The sequence below is a fragment of the Mauremys mutica genome, chromosome 6, assembly GCF_020497125.1.
Source record: "Mauremys mutica isolate MM-2020 ecotype Southern chromosome 6, ASM2049712v1, whole genome shotgun sequence".
Taxonomy (NCBI): Eukaryota; Metazoa; Chordata; order Testudines; family Geoemydidae; genus Mauremys; species Mauremys mutica.
The window spans coordinates 25,044,465-25,064,833 of record NC_059077.1 but is presented as its reverse complement, the minus strand read 5'-3'; the positions used below and the strand labels follow the sequence as shown (position 1 = coordinate 25,064,833).

Sequence of the window (20,369 nt, the reverse complement as noted above, 5' to 3'; positions counted from 1 at the left end):
TTCCTATTTTTTAAAAGCGTCAGTTTAAGGCTCTGCATTATTGATCCTACTGGCTAAGGGAGACTAGATGGGATTCCAAACTCTGTGGAAAAACTGTCTTAATTGTTTCCTCTCAGTTCATGCATCATATATGTATTTTTGCAACCAATTCATTTTTGTCTGTACAAATGTAATCTCTAGGATTTACTGTCAAATTAATAATAAAACTAAAGTGCTTACATACTTCTTGTTATATTGCACTACATGCATAGAATTATTTGAATCATGTTTTTTGTTTTAATTTGTTTACTATTTTCTAGTAAGCCAGCAGAATAGAGGTGTAAATTCAGATATAGGTGTGGTGGACTTGCTCCTATGTAAGAGTATGTATGTACGGATTCATGGAATTCTATCACATTACCCACAGCCACCATTTTTAGTTCACTTCTCTGAGAAACAGCCCCCTGCAATTCCTTTCTAATAGGTATGGAAAGTTTTTGTAGCAAATGAAGATTTAAGTATAGGCAACTCTCAAATATGCTTTTTTAACAGCTGAAAACCCTAGCTTTTTAAAGTTTCAGCAGTCTACTGTGGAAATTTGCTTCTCAAAGCAGTAAACCTAAGAGGGAGAAGTGTGGGACCCTATAGAGGTCTGTAGTGCTTTCTAGTTTAATTGTACAAACAAAAAATGAGTAATTTAAACTATTACCACAACTGAATATTAATACAGTGTGACAAGATAAATTGCATAGTAAAATTGATTATATAATCAATTACCTACTCAGGCTAGTCCGTCTCATATTCAGTTCTTAGGCAACCAAAATGTTGTATCTCATAAGACACTGGGATAGTTTAAGCAAGGTTACAGCATGATTGGCAAATTGCTTTTATCGGTTTGTCCTAACTTCTAGATCTAAGAGAAAAATATTGTATTAAATTTAATTTTAGTTGTAATAATAGGTATTGCACTGATCAAGTAAGTTTATAAAAGAGAAAAAAATGTTTCTTTTGCAGATACTAGGTGACTGCTGCTTGTGCTCTTTCGTGTTTTATTCTGGAGAATGCTTGATGCTGACATTTTTGGCCCTGCGGTGGCATGAAAACAGCTTCAAATACATTAGGTGAGTTCAAAGTATTTGAAATTTTGCCAGTTTTTACAAGGAATAGCCGATTTATTTTTGATAAAGCATTTTGAAGTCAAGTTTTCAGAGTAATGAGTGGACAACCATGGACATTTATGCCAAACTAGCTTATGAATACCAATACTTAAGGTGCATGAACAAATCAGATACTTGCAAACGTGCATAGCTAGCCTGCAGCACTTGTATATACACATAAGCTAGTCATGCACAGATATATAAACAACAAATGCACCTCCCTAACTTTGAATACAGGGCTCATAATGTTTAAGGAAAAAAAAACAATTTTATTTCAGAGTGAATTATTACTGTAAACACTGATCTGTTTTTACTGTTGATTTTTGGGAAGAAGCTGCTCAGAGGCAATGTCAGCTAATTTGCATAAAGCATAGGAGTTCTGAGCTGAGGTTTTCTGCTCCAGTCTTGTGTTTTGTGAAAGAGCAACTGCATACACTTAACTGAAGAGAGAGAGGGGAATTTCTGTTTAGGGCCTAATGATTTGGAATGTGGGCCATAAGTTTTTACTCACGCATCTCCTGACTTGGAAATGAATGCTGTAAATGTGCCCCGGTGCAGAAGATCAGAAAAGTTAGAGATACTAGACATATTAAATCATCCAGTCCATTCCCAGATAAAATTATATTGTTTCCTACAGTATATTGTTTAGTATTTGGCTAGTGTTTTGTCCAAATCTCAAGAAATGAAGGTTCTATCCATTTTTTGGGAGATTAGCCTAGAATATAATGTAGCTTACTGTCAGGAAGTATTCCTGATAGTTTTCCTATATTTTCCCTTTCTTAGTTTCTTCCTGTTAGTCTGTGATACACCTCCGTACACACCTCAGGTAACTTGTCCTCCTCTCTCACTTCCTTCAAATATTTATAAAGTGTGTTTTTACTGTATCCCTGATTGTCATTTCTAGGCCTGGTCTCCACACAGGTTGTGTATTAGAATAACTGCTGGTTGCTGGAACTGAGACTTTTTACTGATATAGTTATACCGGTACAGCCCTTTGTGGATGCAGTTGAACTGGTATAAAGATGCTGTATATTGGTATAGCTTATTCCCCTTCCCATATGGGAAGCACACTAACAGGTATAACTGCATCCCCGCTATGAGGATTGTACAATTTTAACTATATGGGAATTAAAGTGGTACAACTTTTATGTATAGATAAAGCTTTGCCTATTTAGCCCTTTTAATATTTCTTCAGAAATCAATCCCTCCCACCACCCTAATCATGGGTATTGCTTTTTTCTGACCTCGCGTCCATTTGTTAATATTAGTTCTTCAAATGATTGGAATTAATGTGAATAATCAGGTGTGCGCATGTCACATGCACGGTTGTTGGAAACTTTTTCCCTCAGCAGCTCCTGTCGGGTCGGCTAGAGAGCCCCCTGGAGTGGTGCCCTCATGGCGCTCAATATATGACCCTGCCAATCTGACCCCCCTTCAGTTCCTTCTTACCGTCCGTGGTGGTGTTGGAACTGCGTTTCGCTTGTTTGCAAGTGTTCCCTTAGCTATTACTTAGTCCTACCCAGTTTTTATTTTGTAGTTAGTTTATTGTTATTTGTAGTTAGGATAGACTTAGTTTGTGGGTTGTTCTCCCCTCATCCCACATTGAGCTTTGGGGCATTTCTCAAGCCCAAGGATTTAAATCTTGCGGTGTATGCAAGAAGCCTATGCCCAACAGTGACCCCCACGACTCATGCCTCAGGTGTCTAGGGGAGGTGCATCAGTCTGAGCACTGCAAGATTTGTAAGGCTTTCAAGCCCAGAACTAGGAAGGAATGTGACTTCTGTTTGAAGCAGCTGTTAATGGAAACCGCGGTCCATCCAGTGGCACCTGACCTCCAAGTCCCGGGCCCAAGCTTGGTGTGGAGTGCCCCGGCAGCAGCCCAAGAATCAGTACCAAGGAAGGACTCTGGTGCTAGAGACCTCGGTACCGGAAATCCAGAGCATCGCAGCAGGGAGCGGTGCCCTGGCACCGATCAACATCCCCGGTGCCCCACAAACGCCATAAGAAGGCGGACAGAGGGTCCTCTCCTCAGAGAGGAAGACCATCCAGGGAGACTTTTCTGCCTCAGAGGAAGGACTTGACTTCCAAGCAGCAAGAGTTTGTGCCGACTCCGGCGCCTCAGTTGGCACTGTTGAGCCCAGCACTGAGTTACTCTCCAGTGGGGCAGTGCTTGGTGGAGGAACAGGGAACCCCTCCTCCACTCCGGACACTATCGAGGCTTCAAAGGAACTTATAGAAAGTACTGTGCCTCAGCCACTTACTGTTAGAGAGAAGCCTGCAGCACTGCCCAGACGGGTGCCATCTAGAGGCAAGCCCACGATGATGAGGCTCTCTTAATTGCTGGACTGGCACCATTCCTGGTCTCCATCGCCGCAACACCCCCCAACACTGGCCCCAGTACAAGATTGCCCAGTGCAGGGTGCGCAACGATCTGTGTCTCCAGCACCGAGGGGTTGGCATTGATCATGGTAACTCTCAACCGGTACTAAGACACAGCACCAGAACACAGGAGTCATTCTTGGTTGTGGGACAGCCAGCACCGATCCTCTACGTGATTGTCATGGCATCGATCCCTGACTTCCTCTTCCCGGCACTGACCGCTGGCTCAGGGATCATCGACACCATCTTGGTTGTCGTCCTGAGAATTCTCGGACTCTGATGCCAACTCCTACTACTTTTGGTGCAGTAGGCACAGGTTGGATAAGCACCAGAGAGACGTGCAGTTGACTTGGCAGCCACAGTTGCCACACACTGTGCAGTGGCCCTTCTGGACCTCCTGGGCTTACCATCAGGCCCCGGGGTACCCCTTCCAGGGTTTCTAGGTCTGTGGCACTGGGCATCCTCCTGCACAGTCACCAGTGGACAGACCTGCCCTTCGTGCCACAGAGGTGTCCCTATCCAGACCTCCCCCTCATACTACAGAGGGGACAGTGGAACCGGCTCCAGACCCACCCATAGCCTGGTCACATCTGACCATGCCGAAACACTGGACACCAATGCTACCTAGGAGCAACCTGGGCACATAGTGGGTCACGAGGACCCTGTACCCCCACTGGCTTCCTCATCTTTTTCTCCTGATGAGGCAGTGGCAGGAGCGTCAGCTTCAGGTCCTCTGCCCATTGACTACAGGGTGCACCAGGATCTGCTCCGCCGCATTGCCCATAACGTGGGCTTACAGGTGGAGGAAGTCATCGAGTCAGAGAACCTGATGGTGGTCATTCTCACCCTGGAAGGTCCTTCCAGAGTGCTGTTGCTGGTCATTAAAACTATTGACAACAATTATAATACCCTGTGACAGATTCCAGTCTCCATTCCGCCCACCTCCAGGGGTATAGAGAGAAAACACTTTGTTCCCTCCAAGGGATATGAGTTTTTATTCTCCTACCCACATCCTTGCTCCTGGTGATCTTGGCGGTAAATGAGAAGGAGCACCTGGGGCAGCAGGTGCAGGCTCCCAAGGCTAAAGAGGCCAAACATATGGACCTCTTGGCAGGAAAGTTTATGCCGTGGGGGGCTTACAACTGAGGATAGCTAATCAACAAGCTATCCTCAGCAGGTATAATTTTAACTTGTGGGACTCTGTGCCCAAAAAGAAGGAGTTGCTCCCCACTGAGTCGAAGGGTGAGTTCTCAGCTCTGGTTGAGGAGGGGTAGGCAGTGGTCAGGACATCCCTGCAGGCCTCCCTCGACTTCACTGACTCTGCGGCACGTACCATCTCCTCTGGGGTGGACATGAGGAGAACCGCATGGCTCCAAGCTTCCAGGCTTCCCCTGCAAGTTCAGCAGACCCTGCAGGATCTTCCCTTTTGAGGGTGCAGGGCTGTTTTCAGACCAGATAAACTCGAGGCTTCACAGCCTAAAAGACTTGAGGGCAACTATGAAATCTCTGGGGATGAACACTCCTGATACCCAGAGAAAACCCTTCAAGTCTCAACCCTAACAGCAGCAGAAGCAATACCAGCCCCTCCCAAGGCAGGATTCATACCGCTGTAGGGGTAGGAATAATAAGTGTAGACCTTCCAACCCTCTCTCAGCCAAGGGCAAGACCCGACCAAGCCATCGTCGGGGTCTAAGCAAGGATTTTCAAGGGATGCCTGAGGACAGCGTACCAGCCACTATCCTGGATCCTTCCCCCCGCTTCTGAACCATCTATCCCCACTTCTACTGTGTGTGATCCCATATAACATCGGACCTCTGGGTTCTTCACACTGTAGAAGTGGGATATTCTCTCCAATTCTGCTCCTCCCCTCCCTCCCATTCCCCTTCCCTGTCCTTCTTCAGGGACCCCTCTCACAAGCAACTCCTTATCCAGGAGGTGCAATTGCTCCTCACTATAGTGGCAGTGGAGGAGATTCCTCAGGAGCTAAGGGGCAAGGGATTCTACTCCTGTTATTTCCTAATCCCCAAGACAAAGGGGTGTGTGTGTGTCTCAGACCCATCTTAGACCTGCGAGGACTCAATCAGTTCATGGTGAAGTTGAAGTTCCGCTTGGTCTCCCTGAGCACAATTATTCCTTCCCTGGATCTAGGGGGCTGGTATGCTGCCCTTGATATGAAAGATGCATACTTTCATATAGCCGTTTGGCTGGCCCACAGACATTTCCTGAGATTTGTTGCCAACCGCATACATTATCAGTTCACAGTGCTCCTATTCAGGTTATCAACAGCCCCCCAGGTGTTCACCAAGTGCATGTCTGTGGTCGCAGCTTTTCTCTGCAAGAGGCAGGTGCAGGTGTATCCCTTGACGACTGGCTGCTGTGGGGACACTCCAGGGAGCAGGTGGACTCCCAGGTCCGGTTAGGCAGAGAGACCTTCCAGAGACTAGCTCTCCTCAATGTGGACAAGTCGACGTTGTCACCTACCCAACGAATAGAATTCATTGGGGTGGTGCTGGACTCGGTTCAGGCAAGAGCCATTTTGCCAGAATCTAGATTCCAAACACTGTCAAACATCATTCAGACTTTCAGACAATACCCCACAGGACCACGAGGACATGCCTCAGTCTCCTCCCCTCTCTGTCAGGAGGCTCTCCATCTGTGGGATTTTTGTATAGCCCACTCCATTCACCTTGAGGCGTCCTATCTCCTGGGAGCATGGAACGAGCTTGTGGACCACCTCAGCAGGTCGTTCTGCAGTCACAAGTGGTCCATCTGGCCGGACGTCATACATTCCATCTTCCAAAGGTAGGGGTTTCCCCGGTAGATCTATTCACCACCAGGAGCAACAGGAAGTGTCCAACATTTTGCTCCTTCCAAAAGCACAGTCCGGGCTCTATCTCAGATGCGTTCATGTTACCCTGGGGGAACCGTCTATTGTATGCCTTCCCTGTGATACGTCTTGTCCACAAGGTTCTCCTCCAGATGCGTAGAGATAGGGCGGAGGCAATTCTGCTGGTTCCTGCGTGGCCACACCAACATTGGTACACCATGCTTCTGGAGCTGTCAGTGGACACCCTGATCACACTCCTCCCTGATCTGATTACACAGGACCACGGCTGCCTGCTTCACCCAGACCTCCAGTCTCTCCATCTCATGGCTTGGAAGCTTCATAGTTAAACCCAATGGAGCTCCAATGCACAGGATTGGTGAGGGAGGTGCTGCTTGGTAGCAGGAAACCTTCCACAGGGCCACTTACCTGGCCAAGTGGAAAAGGTTCTCGTGCTGGTGTGATTGCAATCACGTACCCCCACTTCAGGCATCTATACCATTCATCCTGGACTATCTACTTGCATCTACAGCAAGGCATGGCAGATCATCCATCAAAGTACACCTCGCGGCCATCTCAGCGTTCCACCCAGGAGAGTTAGTGCGCTCAGTATTCGCGAACCCTATGATGGGCAGTTTCCTTAAGGGCATGGGATGGCTATATCCACAGTCCCGTCCACCTGTACTGGCTTGGGACCTCAACCTGGTCCTAGCTAGACTAATGGGAGCCCCATTTGAGCCACTGGCTACATTTCCTTCCGTGCCTTTCTGCTTGCTATCACTTAGGCCATGAAGGTGTTGAAGTTAAGTGTTAACCTCTAACCCCCCTACACAGTCTTCCACAAGGACAGGTACAGCTCAGGCCACACCCAGCCTTCCTGCCCAAGGTGGTATCCCAATTCCATATTGGCCAGGACATTTTTCTACCAGTTTTCTATCCCGAGCCCATGGTAATGCACAGGAGCAGAGGCTTCACTCACTAGATGTGCGGATAGCACTGGCATTTGACATTGAGCGCACAAAGCCTTTCAGGAAGTCGAACCACCTGTTTGTAGCGGTGGCGGACCAGATGAAGGGGCTTCCGGTCTCCTCCAGTGTGTGCTTATTTGGGGCATTTATATACAAGGCCAGAATTATGGTTGAATACAAATAAACAAATTCATTCTCAACCTTCAGCAATCATTTTAGAAACTTTTTAATAAATAGAGAGAATTTTTAACTTGTAATAAATTAAATCTTGTTCATCAGCTAAATTTACTCTAAAATTTACTTTTATTTAATGTTTATAATTCATAGAATTGTAGGACTGGAAGGGACCTCGAGAGATCATCTAGTCCAGTCCCCTGCACTCTTGGCAGGAGGAAATATTATCTAGACCAGTGGCTCTCAACCTTTCCAGACTACTGTACCCCTTTCAAGAGCCTGATTTGTCTTGTGTACCCCCAGGTTTCACCTCACTTAAACTACTTGCTTACAAAATTAGACATAAAAATACAAAAGTAGCACAGCACACTGTTACTGAAAAATTGCTTATTTTCTCATTTTTACTATATAATTATAAAATAAATTGGTTGGAATATAAATATTGTACTTGTATTTCAGTGTATATTATATATAGCAGTATAAACAAATCATTGTCTGTATGACATTTTAGTTTGTACTGACTTCACTGGTGCTTTTTACGTAGCCTGTTGAAAACTAGGGAAATATCTAGATGAGTTGATGTACACCCTTGAAGACCTCTGCGTATCCCCAGGGGTACAAGTACTCCTGGTTGAGATCCATTTATCTAGACAACCCCTGGCAGGTATTTGTCTAACCTGCTCTTAAAAATCTCCAGTGATAGAGATTCCACTATCTCCCAAGGCAATTTATTTCAGTGCTTAACCACCCTGACAGTCGGGAAGTGTTTCCTAATGTCCAACCTAAACCACTCTTGCTGCAATTTAAGCCCATTGTTTCCTGTCCTATCCTCAGAGGTTAAGGAGAACAATTTTTCTCCCTCTTCCTTGTAACAGCCTTTTATGTACTTGAAAACTGTTCTCTCGTTCTCTTCCCCCCTCCTCGCCCCCAGTCTTCTCTTCTCCAGACTAAACAAACTCAATTTTTTCAATCTTCCCTCATAGTTCATGTTTTCTAGACCTTTATTTTTTGTTGATCTTCTCTGGACTTTCTCCAGTTAGTTCACGTTTCCTGAAATGTGGCACCCAGAACTGGACACAGTAGTCCAGTTGAGGCCTATTCAGTGCAGAGTAAAACGAAAGAATTTCTTCTTGTGTCTTGCTTACAACCCTCCTGCTAATACATCCCAGAATGTTTGCTTTTTTTGCAACAGTGTTACACCGTTCATTCATATTTATCTTGTGATCCACTATGATTCCCCAGATCCCTTTCCACAGAACTCTTTCCTAAGCAGTCATTGCCCGTTTTGTAAGGTGTGCAACTTTCCTAAATGAGTACTTTGCATTTGTCCTTACTGAATTTCAATCTGTTTACCTCAGACCATTTCTCCAGTTTGTCCAGATCATTTTGAATTTTAATCCTATTCTCCAAAGTACATGCAACCCCTCCCAGCTTGGTATCATCCACAAACTTTATAAGTGTACTCTCTATGCCATTATCTAAATAACTGATGAAGATCTTGAACAGAACCGGACCCAGAACTGATCACTTGTGGGATCCTGCTTGATATGCCCTTCCAGCTTGAGTGCAAACCATTTATAATGACTCTCTGGAAACGGTTTTCCAACCAGTTGTGCACCCACCTTTTATTAGCTCCATCGAGGTTGTATTTCCCTAGTTTGTTTATGCACCATTATTTCTCATTTAATATTTTTTTTCTTTTCTTTTTTTTTTACAGTTCTTTACCTTATCATATCCACTGGGCACAGCAAGCATGTTCTCTGCCCACTCTGGTTCCAGTGTGTGTGTCAGTAAAGTCGAGAGGAGCTTTGCTTACTGCATTTTCAAGGGATGGACTTTTACTGGCAGTAGCCGTTAATCAAAATGATCCAAAGGTATGACTGGTAGAAAGTAGATCACTAAAGCTAATCTTGCGAATGGAATACAATTTGTTAAAAGTGACCTTATTAAATTGTTTTAGACTTGCCTCTCAGATAGGCTTTCTATTTAATCATAACCATATTTATAGCTAGGAAGTTCTTCAGAAAAGCATGGCTCTCAGGAAGATGGATCATCTGCTTGATTCTCAAAACACCAAAACTTGGCCAAGGGGGCGGGGGGGGGGTTAGAAAGGGGCAGGGTCCTTTGCTGCAGCAGCGCTTTAACTTTGCTGCCCCTCCCCCCTCCCCCCCCCCCCGTTGGTGGCACAGAGCTGCTGCGGCAAAGAACTGTTTAACGTTGCTTCCTCCCCCCCATCGGTGGTAAAGATGTACAACACATTTCCGCTCTGCACTTCCTGTCGATTTCTGTGTCAGTGAGTTAGTGAGCAAATCTGTAGCACTACATAGCAAGTTCCTGTACCGCGTGTTAACGAGTCTCGCGTGTTAAATAGGTAGCACTGAGAGGCATGGTGCTACCACGTGTTAAGTGGATTCGCACGTAAACGGGTCTGTACTGCATTTGAAGAAGGAGTTGAGATTACTTACCTTACAGTAATTTGAGTTCTTTGAGATGTTTTGTTTCTGTGGGTGCTTCTACCTTCCTTCCCCTTGGCTGTGGAGACTCTGCTCCATGGTTGAGAAGGAACTGAGTGGTGGCAGGCCGTGGCTCCCTACATGCCTTTGTTTGGAGGCATGAGTTGCTGTTCTACATAGCCATGAGCCCGTGGACACCTCTTTGCATTCTCCATTTGAGAGCACACTCATGCGCACACATCCTACAGTGGAGCACTGAAAGGGACAAACCATTTTGAAGAACTGAATTATTCTGAGATAAGGAACCACTCCTTCCATTCCAAGTTCTTGAGGGGAGTGTGCTGTGTTGGTCACAGACTCTTCTGTCCCTGTTGCCTTCCAAGCCTCATCCATTGTGCCTTTATCCCTTCCAGCCTGTTCCTGTTTCAGTCCTGTCTTTTCCCTCCTCCTTGCCTCCTTGTTTAAGTCCAAGCCTCCCACCATCCATTCCTCTCTATTCAAGTCAGTCTTCCTTTTTCGTGCCGCATGGGAGCCAATAGGGAGAGACTGTCTCCCTGCTCCTAGTTTTGGTGTCTGGAACCAGAGAGACCTGCAGCACCTGGGAGCAGCAATTAGAGGGAAGTCCAGATCAGCCCCTGTAACCCTGGGACGGAACATGCTCAATTCAGGTGGAATCTTTGGAGAACTTAGCTGCCAAACTCTAACAAATCAATGCTGAAAATATAATGTGATTTTTAAAGACTTCTAATTTGGACAAATGTAAGTACTTTTTCATGGGAATAGTAAAAGGCATATCGTGACACACAGGCAAGCTGCTGCCAAATTTCAAAACCTTGCTACAGAGGTTGGTGTGCTAGAGATTTTGAATGTGAGAATTTTTTTATTGTTGGGAAAAGATTCTCAAATATTTTTCCTGGATGTGGCTGTATAGTTTTATCTGAAACTTTCCAGAAAAATTCAGTCTGAGGCAGATACAAGAGGATTTCAACCCAAATGATTAAAGTTTACCAGACTTACAAGCAACTGAAAACAAGGTCTTGAAATGGAAAATTTAAACAGCCTAAGTATAGGCTGCGCTACCTACCATCTCTGCCTATGATTAACCTCTGTGTTTAATGAATATTGAGGATATTATATGCCTATATAAAGACATAATTTAAATCAATTTATGATTTGCAAAGTTTCAAAGGTAAAAATGTACTTTGAATATTAATAAGCATGACTTATTATTTCTGGATGTGGTAATGCAGACAAGATTTCTGCATGTAGTAATGTTTTCAGTACAACAAATCTAAGGCGTAACTTGACATTAAAAGGCTTTATTATGGTCCATTATTAATTTTTTTTTTGTGCTTTATTTTTTTCTTCACAGGCAACTCAGATTTTGTTTATAAATACATTGAATTTTGTTACTGTTTCTGGTAGCCTTAAAGGTTGTAGTAGCAAGAATCATGTGGTTCCATCCAAGTTTGTCAGGTTAGTATCTGAAGAGTAGAATTTAAGTTATTCTAAGAAGTAAAATCATTGATACCTTGATTTGATAGGAAAGTAGACTTGTAAAGCTATTATTTTTTTCTATCTTTGTTAGATCATACTGGGTAGGTGACATGAGCTGGACTCCTGATAGTCTTTTTCTGGCTTGCATGTTAAAACGTGGCTCCTTGATATTATTGACTTGTATGGGTGAATTGCTGACCTTGGTTACTTCTGGTTGCTCTATAGAATTTGGACCAGCAGAGTTTATTCCCTTTCATCCACTAATAACATACAGGTGAGACAACCTGAAAGTTTAGATTTTTATTCTTTATCATTTGATCATATCTTCCTTTCTTACATGTTTTCTACTATTTAAAATAAATTTCATCTTTCAGATTAAGTCTTTTGGTTTCTCTTTTTTTCTCAATATCTGTTTCTCATTCATAGTTCTCTTCTATTTCTTATAATGGCTTTGTCCTGCTGAAAAATTGGCATTGTGGCACTGTAAGTATAAATTATTTGTGACTTTTAGCACTGGTTAAATGTTTAGATATTTAAGAGATTAACATTATCTAAAACCTGCATGTTGTTTTATCATGATGGAAGAAATTCACTTTTTGTAAATGTTAAAAACTTGGATTAATTTTTAATGCAAGGATAACTTTGGCGGCGCAAGAATTTAATTTACTGTAACTTTCAAATTGTGAGAGTTCCAAGATTGAATATGAAATTATAGCAATTGTATGGGAAAGTAGGGTATCTAAACAAAGCAGCTAGTTATATTTAAACAGCCTTTTGCAAGCCCAGAACCTTCTTTTTTCACATGCAGTTTCTCACTCATATAAGAAGTGCAGTTGTGCATGCATTTGTGTTCAGTAGTGTTTATCACTATTGAAAATTGCTTCTTGAAAATGAACAAAAGGCACTTCTAATGTGTTATAACAAGAAATCACACATGTGCAATATAAAATTTTATTTAACCTTAATTACAAGTTACAGGTAGTTACAAAATGTCAATGCATATAAGAATCTTTAAAATACTTTTTCTGTGAATCTGATTAATTTAATGAAAGATCCTGACTGTTAGCACTGATGGATTATAGTGAGGTATTGTCACACACTACTCTGCCAGTGCATTTAAATCCTTTTCTACATTAATCTATGTATAGTGTTTCTAAAGTGCCTGCCATCATCATCATCTAAGACAGATCAACTGTGTTATTCCAGATTTTGTTGTTATTTGAGCAGTGTCTCTGTTGTGGCAGGATGTGAAGCATTTTTAGTGATTCGTTTCAAACCAACAAACTCCTTTTCTCTTGTGACCTTAACTTTGAACCCACATCTCCGCAGATGAAAAGATAGCACATTAATCCACCACATTACTGAGCTCCCTATGCTAAATCTGTTAGTATCTTGCTACTGGCTTTAAAAACTATACTAGCAATTAAGTTTCAGGCATTCTTGTAACTTTCTACATATAGATGTAGAAAAAAAATGCTGGCCAATAACTTAAAAGAATTTGAAGTTACATATTTGTAAATGATAATGCAGTGCACACTTTCGTTGGCTGATTTAAAAATCAGAATTTAATCTTTTCTATAGGGGAGGCAGAGTGGCCTACTGAGTAGAGTACACCTGGGTTCTATTCCAGACTCTGCTACTAGACTACTAGATGACCTTGCACAGGTCACTTCATCTCTCTGGCTCATTTTTCCCATCTGTAGGATGGGAATAGTGATACTGATCTTCTTTGTTGAAGTACTTTAAGATCAGCTGATGAAGACCTATGTAGGAGCTAGGTGATATTATGATATGTGAAAGACTATTTTTAATTGTAATACAACTGTTTATTCACACATTCAGCTATTTAAATTTTAGAGAACTTCCTAACATTTTAACTGTCAAGAATTGGGAATAACCAAATGTTTCACTTATAATTTGGAAATGCTATGGATCCAATCTTACAATGCATGTGCAAGTACAGGGCCCATGGACTTCAATGGGAATCTTTTCTGTGTAAGGACTACAGGACTAGGTCCTGTGTGTTGTATTTAAAAATTATTGTTGTAGAATGGCTGAGGAGTTTATTTTTAAAATAGATACAAAATACTAATGTTCTACATTACTTAACATACATGATTTTTATTAGTAGTCATTTAGAACCCCATCCTGCAAAGATTTATCAGGGACTTAACTTCTGATTAGTCTCAGTGGGTCTACTGATAATGTATAAAGTTGAGCATTTGCATAAATCTTTGCAGAATTGGAGCCATATAGAGGACCATAAATTGATATGTTACTATATGATAGGTCTACTTAACAAAATTCAAGATGTCAATATTTTGCTGTAATAGTAGCTAATTAAGGTTAAAAAGGCCTGTTAGTATTTTAACATTTTTCTGTTAAGCTTAACTTCTGTATTATGTCATGTTATATTATTAAATTGCTTACATTATTATTTTGTCATCTCGCATTTGTGCACTTTTTGTTTAAACTTTCCCCTTCAAGAAAAATTGTATAAATTACAAAAATAATAATTTTTTTGAACAAAATATGTATGTTTGATATTTTCATTTAATAATTTTGCATATGATATTTGCTTGTTTATTTTTTCTGATATATTTTTATTTTATTTTCTAGACCGCAACAGTCTGTCTCTCAAGATTCTAGTCATTCTCTTGGTTCATCCGTCTCTGAAAGTGATCTAATGAGACAGAGATTTTCTGTAACATCACACTCAAGATTACCCTACCTTATTGTCTCTGATGGGTATATGGTTACAGTACTTAAGTTTTCTGATAATCTTTTACCATCTGGAGTTATGAGGTCACTTCTACTTGATTCAGCCCAGAGGCTTGAAAAGATGCATCAGAGTCTGATGACACCTAAGGTATTGTTCGGTTGGGTGGGTTTTTTTACATTAGAGATTTTTTTAAATCATGAATTTTTAGTCAAAAGGAGAAAATAGTAAACACTATAATCTCTTTCAAACAGAGTATTACAAAATGCTTTCAAAGGCAACAGTGGAGTCATGTGCCTGTTAGTCTTTGAAAGGACAATCATGATATATTCCTTTCAGTGCGCTGTGGAGGAAGGTTTTGAGACAGACTTAAAATGGCAGTGATTTGAAAAACAGGCTCTGAATTTAAGTGAAACTGAATTTTCTTATCTGCCCATGGAGAACAAAAAATGGCAGTACAGTGACTTGTTATACCTCAATCCTGTTCTGGATAGGCCATCTCTAGTGAGTAAGAAGGTAATTTTGCTTCCTTATCATTTTCAATCTTTGGTCTCTGTCAAGACAGTCAACGAAGTTTCTAGTTGTACTGTGAACATAATCACTCCATTGAACTCCATAGCAACTGGATTGAAACCATCAACTCATTTTACATAGATCAACAGCTATTGGAGGGTAACAGTTTTCAGTCACTAGCAACTGGGGCTAAGTTTGAATGAAAAACTTAGATCTGACAGACCTTTCAGCTCTATTTCCAGCCCCCCCCCCCCACAGAGACTCATTCGATGTTAAGCATAAGATGGGATTTCCATATATCCCAATGGAAACTGAAACCAGTTTGCATCACCACCTTGCAGGTGCCAGCAAGTACACTTGAGTTTATGGAGATGATCTATTTACTGGGATAAATTGGAACAGTGGGAGAGGATGTGAGAATTTAGGTGTGCAATTTTGTTAAGAGCCTAAGAAGGGATGGAATTATAGGTATCAGTAAAACTATCTATGGGATCAACTGAGAGATCAAGAGGAGAAAGATTCTTTGAAAGAGGATTAAGGGCACCATGTATGTTAGTGAATGAAGAAGACCGTTGTTTCCAGTTTAGGAAGAACAGAATCAAATAGAATGAGAGAATGATTGCTGACAGATTTGGGGGTGGGAAGAGACGAGGAGTTTGAAATGAATCAGGTTGAATATGTGGTGGTATGGGTTCATTGCGGTTTGATAAACTGAGAGTATCCAGCAGGGAGATGAAGTTATAGGCAAGCTAGTTGGAAGTGCAGTCAGCCTGGATGTAAAATTTCCCAGTGCTAATGAGCAAGAACATATCAGTCAGGGTATAGATATGTCCATATTTATTAATACACCGCACCCAAAACCATGTAGAGGCATAGAAAACAAAGTATTACATTATTGTGATCTTGTAATTGTCAAGATTTTTTTTTTAGTATTTCAGTTTACATTTGTTGAATAGGAAAGCACATATTAAAAGAAATGAATCAGAAGTAGAGCCCTTATTTGAGATCTTAAAAATTTAAAAAAAAAAAAAAAAAAGACCCTACATCATAGATGCAGGTTAAGGCCCAGAATCTGAAGATCAACCTTGACTACTTAGTCTCCATTTTCCCACTTTTGTGAGTTGTACAGAAATTCTGCCAGTTATTCTTCCAAAAATCTGTCTGTTCCAGGGATCTGATCTCTTCCTTCTATCCCTACAACTAAAACATTTGTCTGATGATCTTCCATCTTGATTATTATAACATCTTCCTCCCCTCAGACTTCCTGATACCTCCAGTATTTAGAAAATACAATTACCAGATTGGTTTCTTTACTTGTTATTCTAACCATGTTATCCATCTCTTTGAATTCCTCCACTGGCAGCTCCTCCTATATTACATTAAATTCACGCTTTTCCCTCCCATGCCATCCAGGTGCCTACATAACCTTATCCTTCCCAGAATACTTGTCCTTGTCTCTTTTTTTCATTGCCCCCATCTCATCCGCACTGCTAGGGTTGGCAGCCTTGACACACTACTTCTCCCACAGGTGTTTGTCTGTGTGGAAAATGTGGGAGACTTCTGTATTATTTCTATGAGTATTACATGTGTCTCAGTTTATTTATTTGATATTATTCTGTATGACTGCATGGATTTAATCAAAACAGGAAATGAAACAATGACAGAGATGAGATCCCTCCAGAAGGAATACCAAGGGTCTTCAACAGAACTGTGGTGGAGCTACTAAATGGGAAATCCTCATCTGCCTGGCCCAAGGCAGATAAGCGGGTTTATTTTCCCAGGCTTGAGTCTAGGATCAAAGAGACTCTAATCCATTAAAGACCCCTGCCTACAGAGGAAGTGGTGGAGGTTAGTCTCTGACAGAGAGAGACTGAGAGAATGCTGCAATGGCTGACTGTCTCAGCCCAAGAGTAGGAACATCTAGGCTGAGTGGGTCTCACCCACAACTTACAAGGAAAGACAAATAGTCATATGTTTAAGCCTTCTTGGTTATTGTAATCCATTTCTCTGAATACTGTGTTCCTGTTGGCTAATAAATAATACTTCATTTTGAAGAGGTTGAGCTGAGTCATTGCATATATTTTCTTGTTAGAGCTCCTGAGAGAAGACTTGTACAAGAAGCCAAGCAGGAGTCTCCTTTGAGTGAAGTGGAGCCCCAGTTCTATCACTAGGAATGATGCACTCACAAGGGACTGTGGAGGGGTACAAGGCATAGCAAACAAGTGATCTGTGATGGTCCATTTCTCCTACAAGCATTTCTGCACCTTCTTCCCCATTGCCTTTTATGCATAGACTATCCATACTAAGTCTGTTACTTCCATGCATTCAAATCCCTCCTGAAGACCCACTTCTTCTTCGAGTGCTTGCTCATATCGATTCCAATTAGGTGTGCGCGCGCCGCGTGCATGCTTGTTGGAAGATTTTTACCCTAGCAACACTCGGTGGGTCGGCTGGGTCGCCCCCGGGCGTGGCGCCACTATAGCGCTGGATATATACCCCTGCCGACCCAACGGCCCTTCAGTTCCCTCTTACTGCCCATGACGGTCGTTGGAACTGTGGAACTGACCTCCACATCCCTAGCTTCTCGTAGTTCTTTACTCTTTACTGTGTTTATAGTTTGAGTTCTTGTAGTTATAGTTAGTTTTAGTACTTATATTTATAGTTAGTGTATATAGTTGAAGGGGGGATCCGGGATTAGCCCCTTTCCTCTGACCCGGTGCAGGCCCATGCCCAAGGCACTGGGATTCAAACCGTGCTCGGTGTGCCAGAAGCCGATGCCAATAGGGGATCCCCACGACTCCTGCCTCAAGTGCTTAGGGGAATCCCACCTAACGAACGAGTGCCGCATTTGCAAGTCATTCAAACAATGTCTTCAATAATTCGAAGTCATCAATCCTTTCCGACAACGTCAGTGCGCACCTGCCTCAGCCTAGTAGGTCACATGGCCTCCTGCACCTTTGGGACCAAGTACGCGAGGCTACGCCTCCGTCCCTTCCAAACCTGGCTCGCTTCAATATACCATCCACACAGAGACAGTCTGGATTCGGTGCTCACTATCCCCAGGACGGTTCTCGACTCCCTCTCTTGGTGGTTGGACCCCTCTCGGGTCTGCGCAGGGATGCCTTTCCACCCACCACAACCCTCGGTGGCCCTAACCACGAACGCATCATCTCTGGGTTGGGGTGCCCACCTCGGGAACCTTCACACTCAAGGCCTCTGGTTGCCCCAGGAGCTGGCCTTGCATATCAACGTGAGGGAGCTGAGAGCAGTCCATCTAGCATGCCAGGTGTTTTGGGACCATCTCCAAGGCCGTTGTGTATCAGTGTTCACGGACAACACAACGGCCATGTTTTACATAAACAAGCAGGGCGTGGCACGCTCCTCCCTCCTTTGTCAAGAAGCCATCCGCCTCTGGGACTTTTGCATAGCCCACTCTATCGATTTGGTAGCGTCTTTTCTCCCAGGAGTCCAGAACACTCTGGCAGATCACCTCAGCAGGTCCTTCCTGTCTCACGAGTGGTCGATCCGTCCGGACATTATCCATTCTGTTTTCCGGAGGTGGGACTTTCCCCACATAGACCTCTTTGCCTCCCGAGAGAACAGGAAATGCCAGGTGTTCTGCTTCTTCCAAGGACGCTCCCCGGGCTCCCTCTCAGGGCAGGTCTACACTACGGGGGAAAATCGATATAAGATACGCAACTTCAGCTACGTGAATAACGTAGCTGAAGTCGAAGTATCTTATATCGAATTACCTACCGTCCTCAGGGCGTGGGATCGATGTCCGCGGCTCTCCATGTCGACTCCGCTACCGCCGTTCGGGTTGGTGGAGTTACGGAGTCGACAGGAGCGCGTTCGGGGATCGATATATCGCGTCTAGATGAGACGCGATATATCGATCCCCGAGAAATCGATTGCTACCCGCCAATACGGCGGGTAGTGAAGACGTACTCTCAGACGCATTCCTGATCCCATGGAAGAGGCACCTATTTTATGCGTTCCCACCGTTTCCGCTCGTTCACAGAGTCCTACTCAAGCTCCGCAGGGACAGAGCCCACCTGATCCTCATTGCTCCTGCGTGGCCAAGGCAGCATTGGTACACCCTGTTGTTCGACCTCTCAGTGGCAGACCCGATTCCCCTGCCACTCTGGCTGGACCTCATAACACAGGACTTCGGCAGGCTTCACCATCCAGACCTGCAATCCCTTCATCTCACAGCATGGCTGCTGCGTGGTTGAGCCAATCTGAGTTGCGTTGCTCTGCCTCGGTACAACAGGTACTCTTGGGAAGTAGGAAGCCTTCCACTAGGATGACATATCTCGCCAAGTGGAAGTGTTTCTCCCACTGGTGCGCTCAGAGTAACTTAGTCCCTGGACAGGTTTCGGTCCCTACGGTCCTGGATTACCTCTGGTCCCTGGCGGTCTCTTCTATAAAGGTACATCTGGCAGCTATTTCCGCCTTCCACCCAGGCGAAAGTGACCATTCAATTTTTTTCTCACCTCATAGTTTCCAGGTTCCTTAAGGGATTGGAACGGTTGTACCCTCAAGTCAGATGCCCAACCCCTACCTGGGATCTAAACCTGGTGCTAGCCAAGCTTATGGGGGCCCCCTTTGAGCCTCTGGCCACCTGCTCTCTGCTGTACCTTTCCTGGAAGACGGCCTTCCTCGTCGCTATCACCTCGGCGAGACGAGTATTGGAGCTTCGGGCCTTGACAGCGGATCCCCCGTATACGGTATTCCACAAGGACAAGGTACAGCTGCGACTGCACCTCTCTTTCCTCCCTAAGGTGGTGTCTGCCTTTCATGTCAATCAGGACATCTTCCTCCCAGTCTTTTTTCCGAAGCTGCACTCATCGCGTCGGGAACAACAACTACATACTTTGGATGTCCATAGGGCTCTTGCTTTTTATATAGAGAGAACCAAACCCTTCCGACATTCGCCTCAGCTCTTTGTAGTGGTGGCAGACCGCGTGAAAGGCATGCCGGTCTCTTCCCAACGGATCTCATCTTGGGTGACGTCCTGCATCCGAACTATGATTCGTTGCTATGAATTGGCTCACATTCCCGCTAGCCATCTCACCACCCATTCTACTTGGGCGCAAGCCTCTTCTGCCGCTTTCCTGGCCCATGTCCCCATTCAGGAAATATGTCGGGCGGCTACCTGGTCATCTATTCACACCTTTTCCTCACATTACGCATTGGTTCAACAGTCCAGAGACGATGCAGCCTTTGGTTCAGCAGTTTTGCATTCTGCAACGTCTCACTTCGACCCCACCGCCTAGGTAAGGCTTGGGAATCACCTAATTGGAATCGATATGAGCAAGCACTCGAAGAAGAAAAGACGGTTACTCACCTTTGTAACTGTTGTTCTTCGAGATGTGTTGCTCATATCCATTCCAAACCCGCCCTCCTTCCCCACTGTCGGAGTAGCCGGCAAGAAGGAACTGAAGGGCCGTTGGGTCGGCAGGGGTATATATCCGGCGCTATAGTGGCGCCACGCCAGGGGGCGACCCAGCCGACCCACCGAGTGTTGCTAGGGTAAAAATCTTCCGACGAGCGTGCACGTGGCGCGCGCACACCTAATTGGAATGGATATGAGCAACACATCTCGAAGAACAACAGTTACAAAGGTGAGTAACCGTCTTTTCTGCCATGATAAGTAGAGAAAAAAAACAATTGGCTGGTGGTGTTACAACATTGCATTGTGAA

The 20,369-nt window shown here is 43.7% G+C and overlaps 1 protein-coding gene across 1 annotated transcript in view; it reads left to right on the top strand.

Moving 5' to 3' along the window:
• CPLANE1 (ciliogenesis and planar polarity effector 1) overlaps positions 1 to 20,369 on the top strand; it is a 181,270-nt gene that overhangs the window by 23,899 nt on the left and 137,002 nt on the right. Inside the window, exons 6-10 of the mRNA XM_045020840.1 lie at positions 994 to 1,100; positions 9,199 to 9,355; positions 11,307 to 11,410; positions 11,523 to 11,705; positions 14,051 to 14,300. Coding sequence (XP_044876775.1) covers positions 994 to 1,100; positions 9,199 to 9,355; positions 11,307 to 11,410; positions 11,523 to 11,705; positions 14,051 to 14,300 — 801 coding nt within the window. The remainder of the gene's footprint in view (positions 1 to 993; positions 1,101 to 9,198; positions 9,356 to 11,306; positions 11,411 to 11,522; positions 11,706 to 14,050; positions 14,301 to 20,369) is intronic.